Here is a 17,448-nt window from a genome sequence, read left to right as displayed (position 1 = left end):
CATAAGGGAGGGTTCTAACGTGACAGCTTGGCTGTGGCCACTTTTCTCTAAGCTCCAGGTGCAAAGGCAACCTCTAGGAACGGAGCCTAGATCCTCAGCGGGGGAAATGTCTATCTTTCACTACTGAGAAAATTTGGCCTGGGTATGAAGAGAAAGAGGATGAAAAGAAAAAACCCTCCCAGGCCCAGTGTCTCTCTTCCCACCTAGACAGCGTGGATTTCCATGGCGGCATCCGGGACAGGTAGCTGCAGCCCTCTGGATGCCGAAGCTCCTGCAGGCCCTCCTGTGGCCTCCACCTCTCGCTCTCTGTGTGTCCTCGGGGTGACCCTCAGACTGAGTGAGAGGTGGTGGTGGCGATCCTAGCTACTTGAACTGTGCTGAGACATGTGGCTCACATCGGGGGAGAGGTTCTGGGTGGAGGAGGCTTCACACCCCACAGTGGCCTGAGCCCCTGGGGGGGGGGGCAGTGATGTGGTTCAGCCTGTGAGCTCTGAAATCAGATTGTCTTGGTTCATATCCTGGCTCTTACTATCTGACTCTTGGTCCATTTCTCTTCTTTTTTTCTTCAGCTTTATTGAGGTGTCATTGACAAATAAAACTGTACTATAAATATATAGTAAAGTTATAACATCTATATCAAATCCTGAAGATAGGATACACTTACATACAATAAAAGGATTCCTCCAGCCTAGTTAACTAGCACACACACCTTTCACCATGTATACAGTGAAAACATTTACGTTCTACTGTGTTTGCAAATTTCAATTATTCCATACAGTGTTATCAACTCAAGTCACCCTATTTTTACATTAGAGCCTCAGACCGCATTCATTGTACAGCTGAAAGGCTACTTCTTTGACAAAACTCTCCCTAGTTCCCCCAACCCCAGCCCTGGCAACCACATTTCTACTCTCTGTTTCTAAGAATATGACTCCTTTTTTTTAATATTATTTTTCTATTGATTTCACATATAAGTGATTTCATGCAATATTTGTCTTAAAAATATGAACACTTTGTGTATTTGTGCAGGGGCCATGCTAGACTGCGCACAGTTTCAGTCCTGATATAGGCGCTGCTGACCCGAGCACTCTTGGTCCATTTCTTCTCCTCGGTGGGTCTCGGGTTTTTAATCTACGAACTGAGACTGATGCTAGTGCATGCCTGTCAAGGTGAGGCACACGGGAGTAGCTGCTCCCGTGTTTGCCGGGCGATGAATGAGGGTGGCCCTCGGGGAGCACCCCCCTGCACCAGCCCAGCTCCTTCCTGGACTTCCTAGCATGAGTTGTGCACTGGAGTCCCCCCCGGCCGGTCCCTCCTGCCCACCTCAGAACCAGGGCAGCAGCCTTGAAAACCTTCTTTGTGCAAAGACAGGGCCCTGGATGGGGAACCAGAACCTGACTGGAAACAATATCCCCATTTCCAGGGAAACTGGCAGGACATTCCGCCGGCTGCTCTCCTGGGTCAGGTTCCACAGACACTTCAAAGTCTCTGGGAGCCCAAGAAAAACGTGATGAGCTGGCAGCCACAGTGGATGCTCTGGAGGTAATAAAACAGGGTTCCCAACAGGACTCCTTTGATGGCTCCAAACGTTGCTTTCGGAGCCTCTGAAGAGTGCCGCTGACCAGACGGAATGTATTAATTATTATTCATGACATGATGGCCCGCAGGCTCTGCTCCCGCCAGCCTCAGTCTTGCCCAGGGTCATGCACAGATCAAACCTCCACCTGGAAGTAGCTGCTTACCTTTCAGGTCCTGAGGGTTGTCGATGATGAAGTTGCCATTCCACACCACGGCGAAGTCCACGGCCAGGTTGCTGATGTCCATCCCATCGTACTGGTACTGTGGGGAGAGGGCAGAGGCACATGGCTAGTGAGGCTCTCTATCACAGGGGGTCAGCAGTGCTGCGGGCATCTCGGGGGACTGGGACCATAGCAGGAAATGAACCAGGGACTCCGGTTCCCTCTGGGCTGAGAAAGCAGCACAGGGGACAGTCAGAGAAATCTCATGTGCCATTCAAATACCCCTACGGCCCACCGCCCTGACTCCCAGTCATTAATGACGACTGAATCCAGCCCGGCCCCTCAGCTTGGCATTCAGTGACTTCCAGATCCAAACTTGCTTCTCCAGCTTTCCCTCCCTCCCCCTGCTCTCCTACAGAACTCTCTGAACCCACTCGATTCCAACCCCCTCCGCCAGCCCCTCGGAGCCTCTGTGCAGGTCACTCTTCAAAGGCAATGCTTCCTTCTCCTATGGCGTCCATCCTTTCAACTCATCTCTATCTCTCTAGTCCAGCTCAGACTTGCCTTCCCTGGCTGTGTTCTCTGCCAGCCCTGCCAGCCCTTCCCCAAGCTCTCTGTCCCCTGGTGCCGCCACGTCTTCTCTTTAACCTGGCACTTCGGCACTTCCCAGGGGCTACTTTGCACCTTTTCATGTGCAAGTCAAGTCTCCCCAGAAGGTCCATGAACTTCTCTGTAACCCCCAGAGCCTTGAGCAGAGCATGTGCGGAACAAACAATTGGCCGGGCCCTGCGGTGGTCCTTTCTTTGCACACACGAACTTGACCTTGGTCAACAGTCCACTAGGGAAAGGGCCTGGAGCCTTCCAGGCACAGATCTGATTAGTTCCACCATAAAAGGCCTCAAGCTGTGGCCAGGAGTCCACTCTCTCCCTCATGCTGATGCCACAGAGGATGTTTAAACTCTTCACCTGCTCCAGAAACAGCCCCTCCCCCTAGCCCAGGCCCTGTGTCTGTGAAGAGGACCGCTGGGAATCCCCTCTGCGGGGACGGCCCCAGCCCTGGCCACTTAGCTCTGAGGGCATGTCCCTGTCAGCCCTCTGGCCCGAAACCCTTCCTGCCACCTTCGTCCTTTTGTTGTGTTCCGTTTCTTCCTCGTCCCAACTTCCCCTTGTGCTTGGCGGCCTTCCACTGATTACAAATTCTATCAAGCGCCTGTGACCCGGCAATCTGACAGCTCCCTGATAAGAGGTCCAGATTCCCTTTATCTCTCCCGGGTGAATTAGCTTCCCTCAACACCTTTGTCATGTCTCCCCCCATCTCCAGCTGACCCCCCACCGTCAGAGACAGGGAGTTGGCAGATAGGAAGATCTTCTCCGGGCTGGTATTATAATTAAACACCTCGCGCTTTCTGTCTGGCATTCGGAATTGGTTGACCCTGGCTGCTCTTGAAACTCACTGCTTCCACTTCCTTTCTCCCCTCCCCACCCCCTCCTGCTCCCTGTTTGTCTCTCCTGTGCAGTGCTCTCCGTGTCTCCACTCCCCGATAGGGACAGGGTTTGCAGTGGAGCTAACTGGCTCTGGCTGAAGTCTCGCCGAAAGCCGAGAGGTGCTCATTAAACTCAGAAAAGGCACAAAGCTCTCAACCTCTGTCATTCGCGTTCTCACAGCACTCCATGTCCTCCAGTACCACCGACCTGCTCAGCGCTTGCTGAGGGGCCCGGCCTGCACGCCTGCCCCTCTGTCCTTGGGCCTCTGGGATCAGCCTATGGCTCTGGAAGTTTCCGGAAGCTGAGGCCTCGGCAGGGGCAGGGGCAGGAGAGGAAGCACTGCTCCTGGCAGGGCCCGCACGCCGAACCCTCTTACCGAGCTGTTCTGGCACTGAACGCTGGAGCTGTTGAAGCGCAGGGCGGGGACGCGGTGGATGGCCCCCTGGATGTTGAGGACGCACTCATAGCCTCGTTGGCCGGACTGAGGCTGGGGCAGGTTTCGAGCCTTTAGGGTGATAGGCTTTACCTCCCCAACTGGTATCAAGATCTCCTCTGTGGGCACCAGTTGGGGACAGTCCTACGGGAGCAAGCAGAGAGGCTCCGTCAGTCCTGGGTCACCCCTTCCTGCTCACCTGAGCCAGCATAGAGGACCGGACCCAATGCCAGGCCAGACCCCGTGGTACCCAGGGGGTTGCCCAGGAGAAGGGGTCAACAAGGAAAATGAAATCGATCTCTTAGCTCCCGGCCTTTGATACGGTCTGTTATCCGCATCCCATAGTTGTCCTGGATCTGGTATGCGTCTTACAGTTCAGGAATTAATTTTCAGGCCACTAGGGTGGCAGCCTGCGGATTTTATCTCCTGAGACACAGGATAAAAGAGGCTCTGTATGTCCCTGTTCCCAACCTGGAACCCTCCCACCTCAGTTCCATTCATCTGTTCCCAGCTCCAGCTCCCCCGCCCCCTCACCCTGTCCCTGCCGGAGGCGTTCTGTTATCACCGGCTTCAGCTCTCAGCTCTGACTGTGCACGCCTTTCCAGGGGTGGACCGAGCCCTCCCTGCAATGTTCTAAACACTTGCTTTGCCTTTTTATCTCATTTCATTACCAGGCCCTGCATGAATGCCATGCTGCTTTAGAAAACAAAACTGAAAAAAAAAAAAAAAAAAGTCCTGATGGGGAGGGGCTGGGAAGAGACCATGAGAGAGAGAGAGGAAGTGATTGATTTTCCTTGGTTCTGTTGCTAGATGTTGCTTCTCCACCGGAGGTGAAATGACCTCCGTCCTACAGCCCCAACCTCCTGCCCACTTTCTCCCTCTCCGAGGAAGGCAGAGCCCGGGAGCTACCCTCAGTGCAGAACTAGCTGCCACTCCCACATGCCACCCTTTCCAGTTTCCAGGGATCAGCCAGGGACATTCTTGAAAGTGGTGCCTCTTTCCTGCTCCCCTTCCCCTCACCATGGTTCTCAGAAGGAGCCTTTGGGAGGGTGTGCCTGGTGAAGTTGTTACCTTTCAGATGGTGCTACAATGTGTATAATGGGGCCAGGATCGCTGAACTTCCTAGAAAGTCTGGAACAGACTTAAGCAATAAATTGTCTCTGTCCTAATGCTGGAGGTGAGACTGGAGGTCAACACTGCTCAACAGGCCTTTGAAGGACACGGGAAAGCCAGGCTCTGCTCACAGTGGTTCTTTCTTTCTCTGGGCCTCAGGGGCCCTTCACAACCGGGCCCCTGCCTACCTCCTACTCAGAGGTTCTTGTGCATCAAGGTCCAGCCATATGAGCTGAAGATCAGCTCTGAGGGGCAGCCTTACTCATCCACCTCTGGTCCTTGGAAGATGCTTTTCTTTCTACTGGAAACACTCACTCCTACCCACCCCACCTCTTCCTCCTGGTCTCCATCTCAGCCCCTCTTCAGCTAAATTGCCTCTTATTAGACTGCAAACTCAGCATCTCTTCCATTGGAAAGCTGTTGCTGACCCTCTCCTTGCACTGGCCTCCAGGCTGGCTTGTAGATATTCTTCTGCGATTGCATCTATCACTCAGAAATGCCACCTCATGTTGGCTTGTCTTCCTCACTGGTCTGTGAGCCTTGAGGATCAGGCTGTACCTAACTCACCTCTGGCTCCCTAGTCTTTATTCCGGTTCCTGACATGTAGTGGATACCTGGTCCTTGCTTCTGGGAGGGTAAGTAAAAATAAGAAAATAATGCAACAGCCTGACCAGGCGGTGGCGCAGTGGATAAAACGTAGGACTGGGATGCACAAGGACCCAGGTTCGAGACACCGAGGTTGCCAGCTTGAGCATGGGCTCATCTGGTTTGAGCAAAAGCTCACCAGCTTGGACCCAAGGTCACTGGCTCGAGCAAGGGGTTACTCGGTCTGCTGAAGGCCCGCAGTCAAGGCACATATGAAAAACTAAGGTGTTGCAAAGCGCAACGAAAAACTAACGATTGATGCTTTTCATCTCTCCATTCCTGTCTGTCTGTTCCTGTCTATCCCTCTCTCTGACTCTCTGTCTCTGTTAAAAAAAATGAATACATCTTTAAAAAAAAGAAAGAAAATAATGCAACAGACAAAAAGATCTCTAACTTTCTTTCTAGATCCTACTTTTTTAGATTCTAGATTCTTTACAGAGGAGGAGGCAGCCCTGCCTTCCCAACACAAAAGACTTGAGAAGGAGTTTGATTCCCAAAGATTAGGTTGGAAATGGTCATTGTTTCTGGAAGCCCACAATTACCAAATTGGCGTATCCATATTTATTAAGGAATCTGAGGATTTATGAGAAGCTGGGTCCAAGGGAAATTTCCTATAGAAACTTATCTAGGAGGGCCTGAATGAACCTCCAGGGACACTGATGCCATCCCTCACTGACAGGCCACCTGGATGTGAAGATACCCAACAGGCAAGGTTTCCATGAGAGATGGGATCATAAGGCAACTCCAGAATAGAGGGGTCCCTGTTCAGAAGCCAGTCACTCAAGCTGCCAACTCATAAATGTGCTCTCTACCGAACTTTCACTTTAATTCCCTGTGGGTACTCTTGACAGAGTTTTTCATATATTTATAGCTAAGAAAAAAAAACACTGCTTAAGGGAAATACAAGCATCCCATGGAAAAGTAGATACTACTTCTTGTTACTGGCTAAAAAATCCCCATTGAGTCTAATAAATTAGAATGTTAATTTAGACTAGAAATAAGGCTGAGGTATAATGAGGGGTATATGTGTGTGTGTTTGTGTTTGTGTGTGAGAGAGATAGAGACAGAGAGAGAATAAGTCCTCCGACTCAAAACACATTGTAAATGATGACCAATTGTTTTTCATCTCTAATGAGCCCAGAGAACAAATTCAGATTTCAGTAGCAGAGTCTTAAAGATGTGCTTTTGGAAGTATAATGTTTTGAGTTAGTAAACAGGATTGTAGAATCTTTTAAACTTTGACAAATATATATATATAAATATATATATATATATCGTATGTTTGTCTTATTACATATAATAGTATATGCAAACACACATGCACACATCCCCATCCCTTTGTGGGCTAGGAAAGTCTAATTCAGTTTGGAGGTTGAAGAATCAAAAGAAAAGACTTTAGCCCTGGCCGGTTGGCTCAGCGGTAGAGCGTCGGCCTAGCGTGCGGAGGACCCGGGTTCGATTCCCGGCCAGGGCACACAGGAGAAGCGCTCATTTGCTTCTCCACCCCTCCGCCGCGCTTTCCTCTCTGTCTCTCCCTTCCCCTCCCGCAGCCAAGGCTCCATTGGAGCAAAGATGGCCTGGGCGCTGGGGGTGGCTCCTTGGCCTCTGCCCCAGGCGCTAGAGTGGGTCTGGTCGCAACATGGCGACGCCCAGGATGGGCAGAGCATCACCCCCTGGTGGGCAGAGCATCGCCCCTGGTGGGCGTGCTGGGTGGATCCCGGTCGGGCGCATGCGGGAGTCTGTCTGACTGTCTCTCTCTGTTTCCAGCTTCAGAAAAATAAAAAAGAAAAAAAGAAAAAAAGAAAAGACTTTATGAGAACTCTTAGGGGGTCTGGTTTTTTTCCCCAAGAAATTCTAAAATTGTACAAAAATTTCTTATAGTCTGCTGTTTCAGACCGTTTGGCACTGAATTTAAAGACAATGATTGGGGCTTCCCAAAGGCCTGCACAGGCAAGATTGCTGCAGTTAGACAAAGATGCCTTATGCTTTGCTTGTGTATTTGGCTGTTTCTCTCAGGTCAGAGAGAGTAGGATTCATCCTTCTAGTCTCTGGGGCCAAGGAGAGAAGCAGCTGGTGCCCAGGTACACTGTCTTTTTGGGAAACAGGGGAAGACATAGACCCTTCGGGTTGTGAGATGGTTGCTGTGGACGTAGTACTGTGCAAGCAGCGAGCCTTGGGTGGAAATGCAATGGTGAGAGCTGGAGGTAGGTGCAGCAAGGCCGGCAGCCCCCCCCAGATCTCCAAGTTATTGGAACTTCAGTACCTCTGGAGCTTGAGGAAGGTGACAAGTTTCATTAGACAGAGTGAGGCCATTACTTCCTACCTGTTTGTTTCTATGAGCACACATGCACATGTGCGTGCATACACCCACACACGCGCACACACACACAAGCACTTCCTGTCCTAAGAACAAGAGAGCAAATAACCATGCTATGCTTCTTTCACGGGACTTAAGGATGATCGTTAACACTACTGACCCCTCAGTGTTGAAAGCATCACTACGTCCTTTTAGTCTCTGCCTCTAGGCAGCAGCACCACCTCCTTAGCAGTCACCTGAGTTTCCGTCAAGATGAACAGATGTTGTATTTGGGAATATTCCAGGGGTGGGGGAGGCTGGGAGGAGGAGACACAACCACAGGGAGGGCAGGACCCTGGCACGGAGCCCTATGATCTTAGGGTCACATCACCCACCCACTTAGTTGTGCATCACTAGCTATCAGTGCTGGGGACCCTCCGTTTTCTGAAATGACTTCTCCCATATGAAAATAGCATTATCTTCACCCACTGGACTTCAAAGAGAGAGAGCAGGCAGCATCCCGGGAAGCTAATCGGATTTGTTTGGTTCTATCTATCCCCTGGGGCAGGGCATAAAGAAGATATTTATGTATCTACATCTAACTAGGCCTGGCTTAGCCATGGATGGAGATGAGCTTTTAAAGCTGAAAGCCAAGCATACTCCCATGCACAACGCTTGCTAAACCCCATGTCACAGCTGGGTTCAGCCCAGGGAGGCAGAGGTTTGGGGGCTCCCATCAGAAATCTGCTGTGCTCTGAGCAGTGGAAAGGTATAGTTCACAACCGTAAAAGACTTCAAGAGATGGTTCAACCGAAATTCAGTTTCCTAATCTACACAATGGGGCCAATAATAACGGACAACACTAGATTGCATAAAATAAGAATCTAAAAGTATGCTAATAAATGGGATTAACAATGTTAATATTATAATTGCATATTTCTTTTGTGTTTGTACCTAAACCTCAGTTTATTCTTCTATAATAGAGTTCATTTCATAGAGTAGATTAAATGAAATATATATGAAATGTTGAATATATAATAAGCACTGAATACATGTTAACCCCTAAAGTTTTTATGTTTGCATTGCATTCAAGGGTTCTCTGTTGTCAAGTGTCAGTGTGGAGTTGGTTCGCCAGCCCCCTGGACCAGAGTGGGCAGATCTACCTCATGGGCCGGATCTACGCCTGCACCTGCACGTGGCACTACTGGCCCGACCGCCTCGGGCAGTTTCTCCATCTGTGGAGATGGATTTCTGCCGCTCTCTCCACACACCGAACCTTTAGGACCAATGGCAAAGGGCCAGATTGGCGTCAGGTCCTCTGGTGTGGCTGTGGCCATGCAGACACACACCCTACCCGGCCCCGATTTTCTGTAGGAAGCATACTGTACTCAGCTTTTTTGGATGCCTGAGTTCTCCATAGCCTTGGGCAAAAATCCTAAATTTTTAGCATCTTGGTTACTCTATATGTCAAATATGAATTATGTGAAACTGCAGGTCTGTTGCAAGAATCAATTGAGATGCCATATGTCAGTGCTTCTCAATCTTCAGACTAACCTGGGACGAGGCCCAAGAATTTGAATTTCTAACAAGTTCCCAGGTGCTGCTGCTGGGGCCTCCCTACCTCCACACACTCAGAACTGTCACACGTGAGAAATTACAAATGTGTGATGCATTCATGTTGCTATGTAAATCAATGGAGCTAATCAGTTATATGTTGTTTCTAGGAAGTAGAGAGACATAAAATTTCGATTCCAAGTTACAGGCCCTTCCTGGAAGAGATGGTCTAGGAATACCAAAACTGCTCCTAAGGGATCTACAGCCCCTAGAAGAAACTGAGCTGTCAGACAGGACTCCTAACAGAATCAGGGGAATCTCTCCCAAGCTGGACTCGTGCTTAGACACGTGCTTTTCAGGAATGAGGTTCCCCATCAGCAGAGCTTTGGACAGAGGAGAGCAGGGATGGGACCTCTGTGCTGGGAGAGGCTAAGTGTTGAAATAGGATCAGAAGGACGCTGAGACAGAGGCCCTGGCTGGGAACCTACCTGCACCCTGTTTCCTTTCCTGAGAAAAATCAGCTGGATGGAGTCTGCACTTCCCTCACCGGCCTCCAGAGGGCCCATCCCTGGGGCCCAGAGAGCCGACCGCCCCATTCTGGTCCAGGAGGGTGGGCGGTGAGGGGAGACAAAGGCACCTCTCCTACCCCCAGGGAACAGACCAGAAGGAGAGAGAGCAAAACTAAAAAGAGATAGGAAGCCTCTGGGTTTGCCCCTAGGGCTCTTTCCCTATTAATTCAGTCCTGAGATGCAATGGAGGGGGTGCAGAAGGGGGGGTCAATAGAACTTCTCAGCCCCAGATCTCAGAACGCCTGAATCTCGCCCCACGGCTGAGAGAGAACTGTGTTCCAGTGACTTCTAAAGGGCAGGAAAGAGGCCGGCATGCTTCCAATTAGCCTTCTGGGGCTCAGCCCTCCCGGCCTCCACACCAGGCAGTTTATTTGTCTTGCTCTGTGACACTCCTGCCCTAGCTCCAGCTGCTGGCTGTTGCAGGCTTGGCTTTGGGTTTCTTTTGCCCAAGGGGGAACCCCTAGGAGAAAATGCAGCAGCTGTTCCTCCGTGTCCAGATCTGCACTTCTCCCTCTCTCTCCCTCCCTCTCCCTCTCTCTCCCTTGTTTTCTCTTGTGTGTATGCTCTGTAGTCCGCCTGGATTTACTTTATTAAGGAACTTAGAAGTTTAGAAGTGGCCAGTGTGAAGGTCAGTCTCTGCGACTGTTTATCTTGATCCTTCGCTGCCTCTACTCTGAGCAGGTCTTCCCGTGGCTTCTGCTAGTCCTGGCCTCCCTTGCCCCCCTTTGCCTCTCTTCTAATGCCTCCCAAGCTGGGCTGACCGCCCCACTTCACTCTCTCAGCCCTTGAGCTCTGTCCTCTGAGTGAGCAGATAGGCCCGAGAACAGTTTCCCCCTCTTGCGGAGTCCCAAGGCTGGGACGAATTTCCGGGGTCCACCAAGGCCAGTGCACTGCTTTCTGGTCAGCTACGTCAGAGCATAGCAATGGGCCAGAGGAAAACCCTTTTCTCAGAGCTTTTCAAGGGATGAGATAGCCCACTGTGCTGAGGCGCCTCTGGGTGGGTCGCCTTAAATTTCTGTGAGCATCATCTGTGTTTCTCTCTTCCAAAACAGGCAAATTCCTTTTTTTTTTTTTTTTCTGGCTGAATGTAACACATATTGCTTCAGAAACTTAGACTTTAAGACCAAGAGTGTGTGTTTGAAAAAAACCTTCAAAGGTCTACTTTCTTTTTTATTTTAATTAAAAAAACTTTTTTTTAGCTTTACTGAGGTATAGTTGACAAATAAAATTGTAAGATATTTAAAATACACATTGTTATGATTTGATATACGTATTAAACTTTCTTATGTTTATATATAGAAGCAACCAGCACATCGATCAAGAGTAGGAGACACGGGAGACTCTATTTCTTGAAATCTTAGACATGCAGACCCAAGGGACCCTTGCTACCCATGACACTGGGGTAAAGTGGTCACTGGTTCATCCACCCTTTCATGCATGCACTCTAAAAACATTCACTGAACAAGGCACCAAGGATTTAAAGATAAGATGTGGCCTTTGCCTTTAGGAAGCTTGTAGTCTAGTGCAAGAGGGAGACATGCATAGAAAGAGTATATCAGTATATGCAAATGCTGCTCTGTCACTTATTTACATTTGTGGATTTTCCAAAAGGTAGACTAAGAGGGGATGTGTACATACACATGTGTGCATTTGTATGAGTACATGAAGTCACTGTAGTGGTTCAAACACAACCAGTGGCCACCCTCAGGTGTGAAAAACATTAGACACAAGAAAGGGAACTGACCAAGCAGTCTCCATTGTCCAAAGGCATGCCATGAGTATGTAAGGAAGTCAGCATCAGTGAATAATCATTGGCTGGAGTGTTCATTGGAAAGATGAGCGATTTGTTTTTTTGCTGTGTTGATAACAAAGCTGGGTCAGGCCTTAGGAATGCAACATTGCCTACATATAAAATGGGGCTTTTAGCAAGGCCTGGTTCTTTTCACTAGCTGAATTTCTCTCTCTTTCTATACGGCCACCCACCCAGTCTTACATCAGAGTCAAAGACTCATTGAATTTTACACTTGGAAGAGAAGCTGGCATGAAAGAATGGTTGAGAGTGAATGTTCCATTGAACTAGACTATGTCTGCAGCCAAGCAAAGGCCTTAGACTCAAAGAATAAATGCCATTCACCGCACTCTTCTAGACCACGGAGTCTGTTTGGTTGGATATGTTTCCTCTAAGCTTTCAGACTCAACCCGCAGTTCCCCTCAAGCTTTTGAATTCATAGAGTCTCAGAAGTCTAGTAGATACGGCACACTTCTCTGCCTCTGGGGTGTTCCCTGCCACTTTTTGAGTTTTATAATAACATGGCTTTCTAACATGTAGAATCTCTGGAAGAAGGTCAAGATGGGCCAGCGCCAGGAGATGGCCAAGCCACTGGATTGATCACTGGAAAGGGAGGGCCAGTTAGATTCACTGGGAACATTGCCATGCCAAGGTGAGCCCTACTTACCTCTGAAATATTGATCCGGCCTTCCTGGAAGGAGCAGGTGGTGGGGTCATGCGTGCAGAGGTTGCGGTACTTGCACCAATGGCAGCGGAAGGCGCTGTTGACACAAGACAGGCACCTGCAAGGATAGAGATAGTAAGAGGCAGAGAGGGAGGATGAGGGCATCAGGTACCCTGGGTATCCTGATGTTCGTCTGTTATCCTAGTCTTGTTCGCAGGAGGACAGATTGTGGGGCAGCCCCCCCAGCATTAAGAGTTGTGGATTCTGCCTCCAAGATATTCATGGGACCAGAGAACTGGACAAAATAGACGAGTTCAGAGTGGAAATAACGTAACTTATAAAGCAGCAGTGTGCTAGATCTGGCCTGTATTAGTTCATGGGAGCTGATTATATCTTCAGGAATTTTACAAGTGGGTTGACATCATGTTGATAGTTTGAAATTGGCCACAGAGGGAGTATTTACACCACAGAAATTGGCAAATGCTAATAGCAGGTTTTTGCCACTGATTGCTGGTGGTTAAACATTTCCCAGCATACCACCACTTATAAGACAGACAAGCTGAAAGAGCACTGGGTTAGAAACCGGGCGGATCTGATTTCAGCCTTGCCTCCGCCACTGCCACTGCCACTGGGGTCACCCTGAGTATGTCACTTCACCTTCTGAATAGGAATTACTTCACTGTCTGTACTCAAACTCTCCTGTCTACTCCACGAGGTTGTTTAGCATCAAACCAGATAATGTATAGGAAATAGTTTTGAGAAATACAATGCTAAATGTATTATTTTCAAGCTCTTAAATTACCTATTATTTCAAGCTCTTAAATCACATTTGTTAATGATCGGTTCATATGACCTGTGTTGCTAGCTTTGGGAGCTAAGTAGTTTTAAATGGAAACTCTGTCCAACTCTCCAAGTAACCCGGCAGAGGTAGCAAATAGGCCACGTGTGTGGCTGGCTCATGAGCATTTCTTGCCAGGGGAAGCGCTTCCTTCTCTGCTGTTTCACCCGGAGGCTGTGTGCTATTATTTTGGCTCTTTGTGTATGATCATATCATTATAATGGAAATGGGTTCTGTAAGGTGAAGTTGGTCTTCCTGCCCTTGGACAGCTTCCCTAGCCCAGCCTTTTACAATTGGACAACCTGGAAGGGACACAGCCCATCTGCAATTTGGCGCCACCTGGTGGGAGCTCTCATTACCTTTGGGCAGATGGGGCTCCATCCCAGGAGCCACAGGCTAATATGCCACAGTGTGTTGGGTGCATTAACTACCTACACTTCATCGCGCCCTTGCCAATCATTTTTATCCCCTCTGGATATACCCAAAGTTATTTCACTTCTGAGCCAGACTGACTGATTTGTTTTATTTATTTATTTATTTATTTATTTATTTATTTATTTAGCGGAGGACAGAGAGAGAGACAGAAGAGAACAGACAGGAAGGGAGAGAGATGAGAAACATCAACTGGTACGTAGTAGCAGCACTTTAGTTGTTCAGTGAGTGCTTTCTCATATGTGCCTTGACCAGGGGCTCCAGCTGACCCAGTGACTCCTTGCTCAAGCAGTGACCTTGAGCTTCAAGCCAGAAACCTTTGGGCTCAAGCCAGCAACCATGGGGTCATGTCTATCATCCTGCGCTCAAGCTGACGAGCCTGCACTCAAGCTGGTGATCTCAGGGTTTTAAACCTGGGTCCTTAGCATCCCAGGTTGATGCTCTATCCACTGCACCACCTGGTGGTCAGGCCAGACTGGCTGAGTCTTGCTAACATATTATGATTCAGCAAATAAATAATGAAAATGGACTGAGGATGAGGAGATGGGGTTCTAGGCCTGGATCTCCTACTGGCTAATTTTGTGACTTTCACTGAAGCACTTGTCCTCTGCAGGTCTCAGTTTTCCACATTAAAAGGAGAAGTTTGAACCTGATTCTGTGACTTTTTACTATGAAAGCCAAGACAGATAGCATTTGGCGATAGCATGATGGACTCTCTGCTGTCAAGGAGACCCACTTTTATTTTCCCCTGAAATCTGCTACTTGTGACAGCATCTCTGTTGCCATAGCAGTGCACAGTTGGAAGTGTGACATCACACTGGACTGCCACAGAGGAGAGAACGCTCTCACAAACAATGGATTCCATCCCTCTGTGTTGCATTTGGAGAAGAAGGTTGGGAGGTTCTTTTTCTAAGATGCTTGCATTTCCTAAAGTAGGGCTAGCTAGGGTTGGAATGCAGTGGCTAATGGGCAATTCTGTCCGTTCTGACTTCAGCCACTTACTGCCTTGCCCTAGCTCCACCCTGCAGGCTGTTTTTTGTTTGTTTGTTTGTTTGTTTGTTTCCCCACTCGTCCTGTCTTTCTCAGCACACCTGTTGACTTGTCCCAGTGGGGATCTGCTGTGTCTCTTTCCTGAACTACAGTGGAGGTCCTAGAACACTAGCAAATGATTCTAATCATCAAAATCATGATCAGAGAAAGGGAGAAAGGAAGCTCATTTGTCTATTTTAAGGGCTAACGATGCCACTCAGGGCTAGCTGCCGACAGACCCTCTCTCCATGTGGATGCTGAGCTCATTGTGCCCACCCACAGTGCGGACCTTTCGGACTCAATGCTTTGGGGTTCTGCCCGTCATGTAGACCTCAGGCTCTCCCTGTCCAGGCAATGGGGTGGATGGGTCCACAGAATACTCCTAATTATTGTTCCCTCTGGTAAGAAGTTTTTTGATATCTCTCTTTGCTGAATGTCCAAGGTCATTGGTCCTGTTCCCAGTGTTCCCAGTTTGTACGGAAGAAGTCTCGGTTTCTCTTCCAGAGGTGATCGGCAGAAACTAAATGTGGGTCTCTCTCTCCATCTCTCCTGGCTCTCCCAGCTTCCTGTGCAGCTGTAGGATCTCATGGCTTGTGGGTACCCATTGATAGGCAGTCTGCTGCTGTACATGGCTGGCGAGGTCATCCGGGCTGTATTCAAGCCCCCTGGAGGCTGGGGTTGGGTCTGGTTTCCCTTTCCTCTTTAAAAAGTTGAAGGGTGTGTATGGACCAGGGTGGAGTCAAAGCCTTCTCTTCCCCTCCCAGCTCAAGCCCTTATCCTGCGTGCTGGGCAGGGCTATGGCCCCGCTCCGTCCCTCCTGGGGGGGGGGTAACTGTGTACGTAGCGGATTGTTTTCTCTGAGTCCCTCTTCACTTTGCCATGGATGATGTCTAAACTTAATCACTGTCAATCTTTATGTTCAAAGCTATCACCAATTGGTCAGAAACGGAGGACTTTTCTTATGGTTCCTGAGCCATTGTCTTTACTTCAAACCCTCTTTTTACTGACTCAGCTTGGGAATGAGGGGCAGGATTGTTGGGGGGCGGTGCGGGCAGGGAGGTCTGAATGAAATCAGAGGATGTGGAGAGTGATTGCCATTTAGTTTAATGTAACTGAATAAACTGGACCGAACAGAGAAGTAACATTAACAGAGAGCTTTCTCTGTTCCAGACATGGGGCCAGGCCCGGAGGCAGACTGGAAGGTGAATGCAATATGATTTGAGCTGAAAGAGAAACACACACCCCTACCCAGGCTGATAAGTGCTTACAGTTGGTGGGCACTGCAGTTGTAAAACTTGAACTCGGTGCTGACAAATATCTTCCCTGTCTCCTTGGATCTCAGCTGCAGCTCTAGCCCAAACCAGTCTGGAAAAAAAAGGAGGAAAAAAGGAGTGAGAGTGACAATTGGGGGGCCCAGTGGAGATCCTGAGGTTAAATCATTCAGGCTCTCGGGGTACAGAGAGCAGATGAAATCCGCCTGAGTCATCGCTTCACAGGAGAGTCCCTTTCATCTTACTGAGACCCAGGCACCCCCACCCCTGGCTTAGGGAAGAAGTAATCGATCAGAACCCACAGAGCACCTCGCTGTGGTCAGTCAAGTTCAGTTCCTGAGACACTTTTAGAGGTACTAGGCAGAGCCCCTCAAGCCTCCAGGACTGTGGAGAGAACCCCGCTGCAAACCGCTGGCGGGAGCCACGGCCGCTCCTAGAAGGGAAGGGAAATCTAGAACTCTTCACACACTGGGCAGCCTGAACTCAAACGAGAGCAAGGGGTTTTCTTCTTCCTAAATTTCACTTTAGGGGCATGACAGTTTGATTTCAAACTCAGACAAGTTATATAAGCCCATATCGGTGTCGGGCATAAGGAGACTTGGTCAGGCAACCTCTGTGCTGGTACTTGTCACCCTGTGTCCTGTGCCCTCTACTCCCGGTCCCCCTCGCAGGGCAGCCCCTAGCATGTGCCTCTCACGGCAGACACTTCTTACCTTGATCCAGAGGGATGACAGGGACGTCCTTGGGCCCAGGTGAGATGCAGATAACTTGGCTCCCGGACACCTGCCCCTCCACCTCTGTTAGGTTTCCAAAGGCACATGAGATGCCCGCAGACAGATCTGGAGCATAACTCACAACCAGGCGAAGCTGTGGGAAGAGCAAAGGGGCTCGGAAGCAAAGGGCTGATGCCCTCAGAAGAGCCCCAGGGGCTCGGAGACTGGGCCCCAGTCCTGGCCCTGTGGTTGCCTGCTGGCTCACTCATCTCCCCTGACCTCGTCTGTAAAGGATGTTGATGTGGGTTATCTGGCTTTGATGCTAAACAATTACAGTAGCGCTGCCATGGTATACAAGGTCAATGGCCTTTATTAATATTATTATGAATTTATTCTTCAGTCTTGTCCAGCATCAGAAAGCACTGGGGGAAGGGAGGGGGGCAACGTACCAAAATCCATCACAGACACAGCTAATTTTGATATGGAACCATGCAAACTTGTAAGTGAGTCATGAGCTGAGCCCTTTGCAATAAGGCCTAGCCTTGCCTCATGGGAGAGTTAGTGTCACCAACCTGGGGGTTCCCCAGGAGTTTGCCAGGTTGGTGGAAAACAGTGAGCGCCTCACTATGGCTGTCCTCAGGGGCTGCTTATCATTTTGGTGACTGTGCCAATTTCTGCTTCTCTGTCCCTCCTGGGCTCTCCGTCTGCTGATAGCTCCCCTGAAGGAGTGCAGTCACTTCATAGGGAGCTCCGGGGACGTGAGCAGGGAAGTGGACACCAAAGGCGTGGATGATGTCAGCTGTTACCGACACCAGGGTCCAATGATCTAGGCCAGTGGTATCCAGCCTTCTCAAGTCTGAACGGCCTCCTTTGAATGG

General features: G+C 49.4%; 1 protein-coding gene across 1 annotated transcript in view; it reads right to left on the bottom strand.

Moving 5' to 3' along the window:
- The window catches only part of PLXNA2 (plexin A2), a 211,679-nt gene that overhangs the window by 52,130 nt on the left and 142,101 nt on the right, over nt 1-17,448 (bottom strand). The window contains exons 7-11 of the mRNA XM_066261465.1: nt 16,571-16,724; nt 15,855-15,951; nt 12,291-12,405; nt 3,601-3,801; nt 1,743-1,839 (exon numbers count right to left, since the gene is read on the bottom strand). Coding sequence (XP_066117562.1) covers nt 1,743-1,839; nt 3,601-3,801; nt 12,291-12,405; nt 15,855-15,951; nt 16,571-16,724 — 664 coding nt within the window. The remainder of the gene's footprint in view (nt 1-1,742; nt 1,840-3,600; nt 3,802-12,290; nt 12,406-15,854; nt 15,952-16,570; nt 16,725-17,448) is intronic.

This window comes from Saccopteryx bilineata, chromosome 2, assembly GCF_036850765.1.
Source record: "Saccopteryx bilineata isolate mSacBil1 chromosome 2, mSacBil1_pri_phased_curated, whole genome shotgun sequence".
In the NCBI taxonomy this organism is placed as follows: Eukaryota; Metazoa; Chordata; class Mammalia; order Chiroptera; family Emballonuridae; genus Saccopteryx; species Saccopteryx bilineata.
Note: the sequence above shows the minus strand (reverse complement) of the source record. Positions and strands in the feature narration are given on the sequence as shown.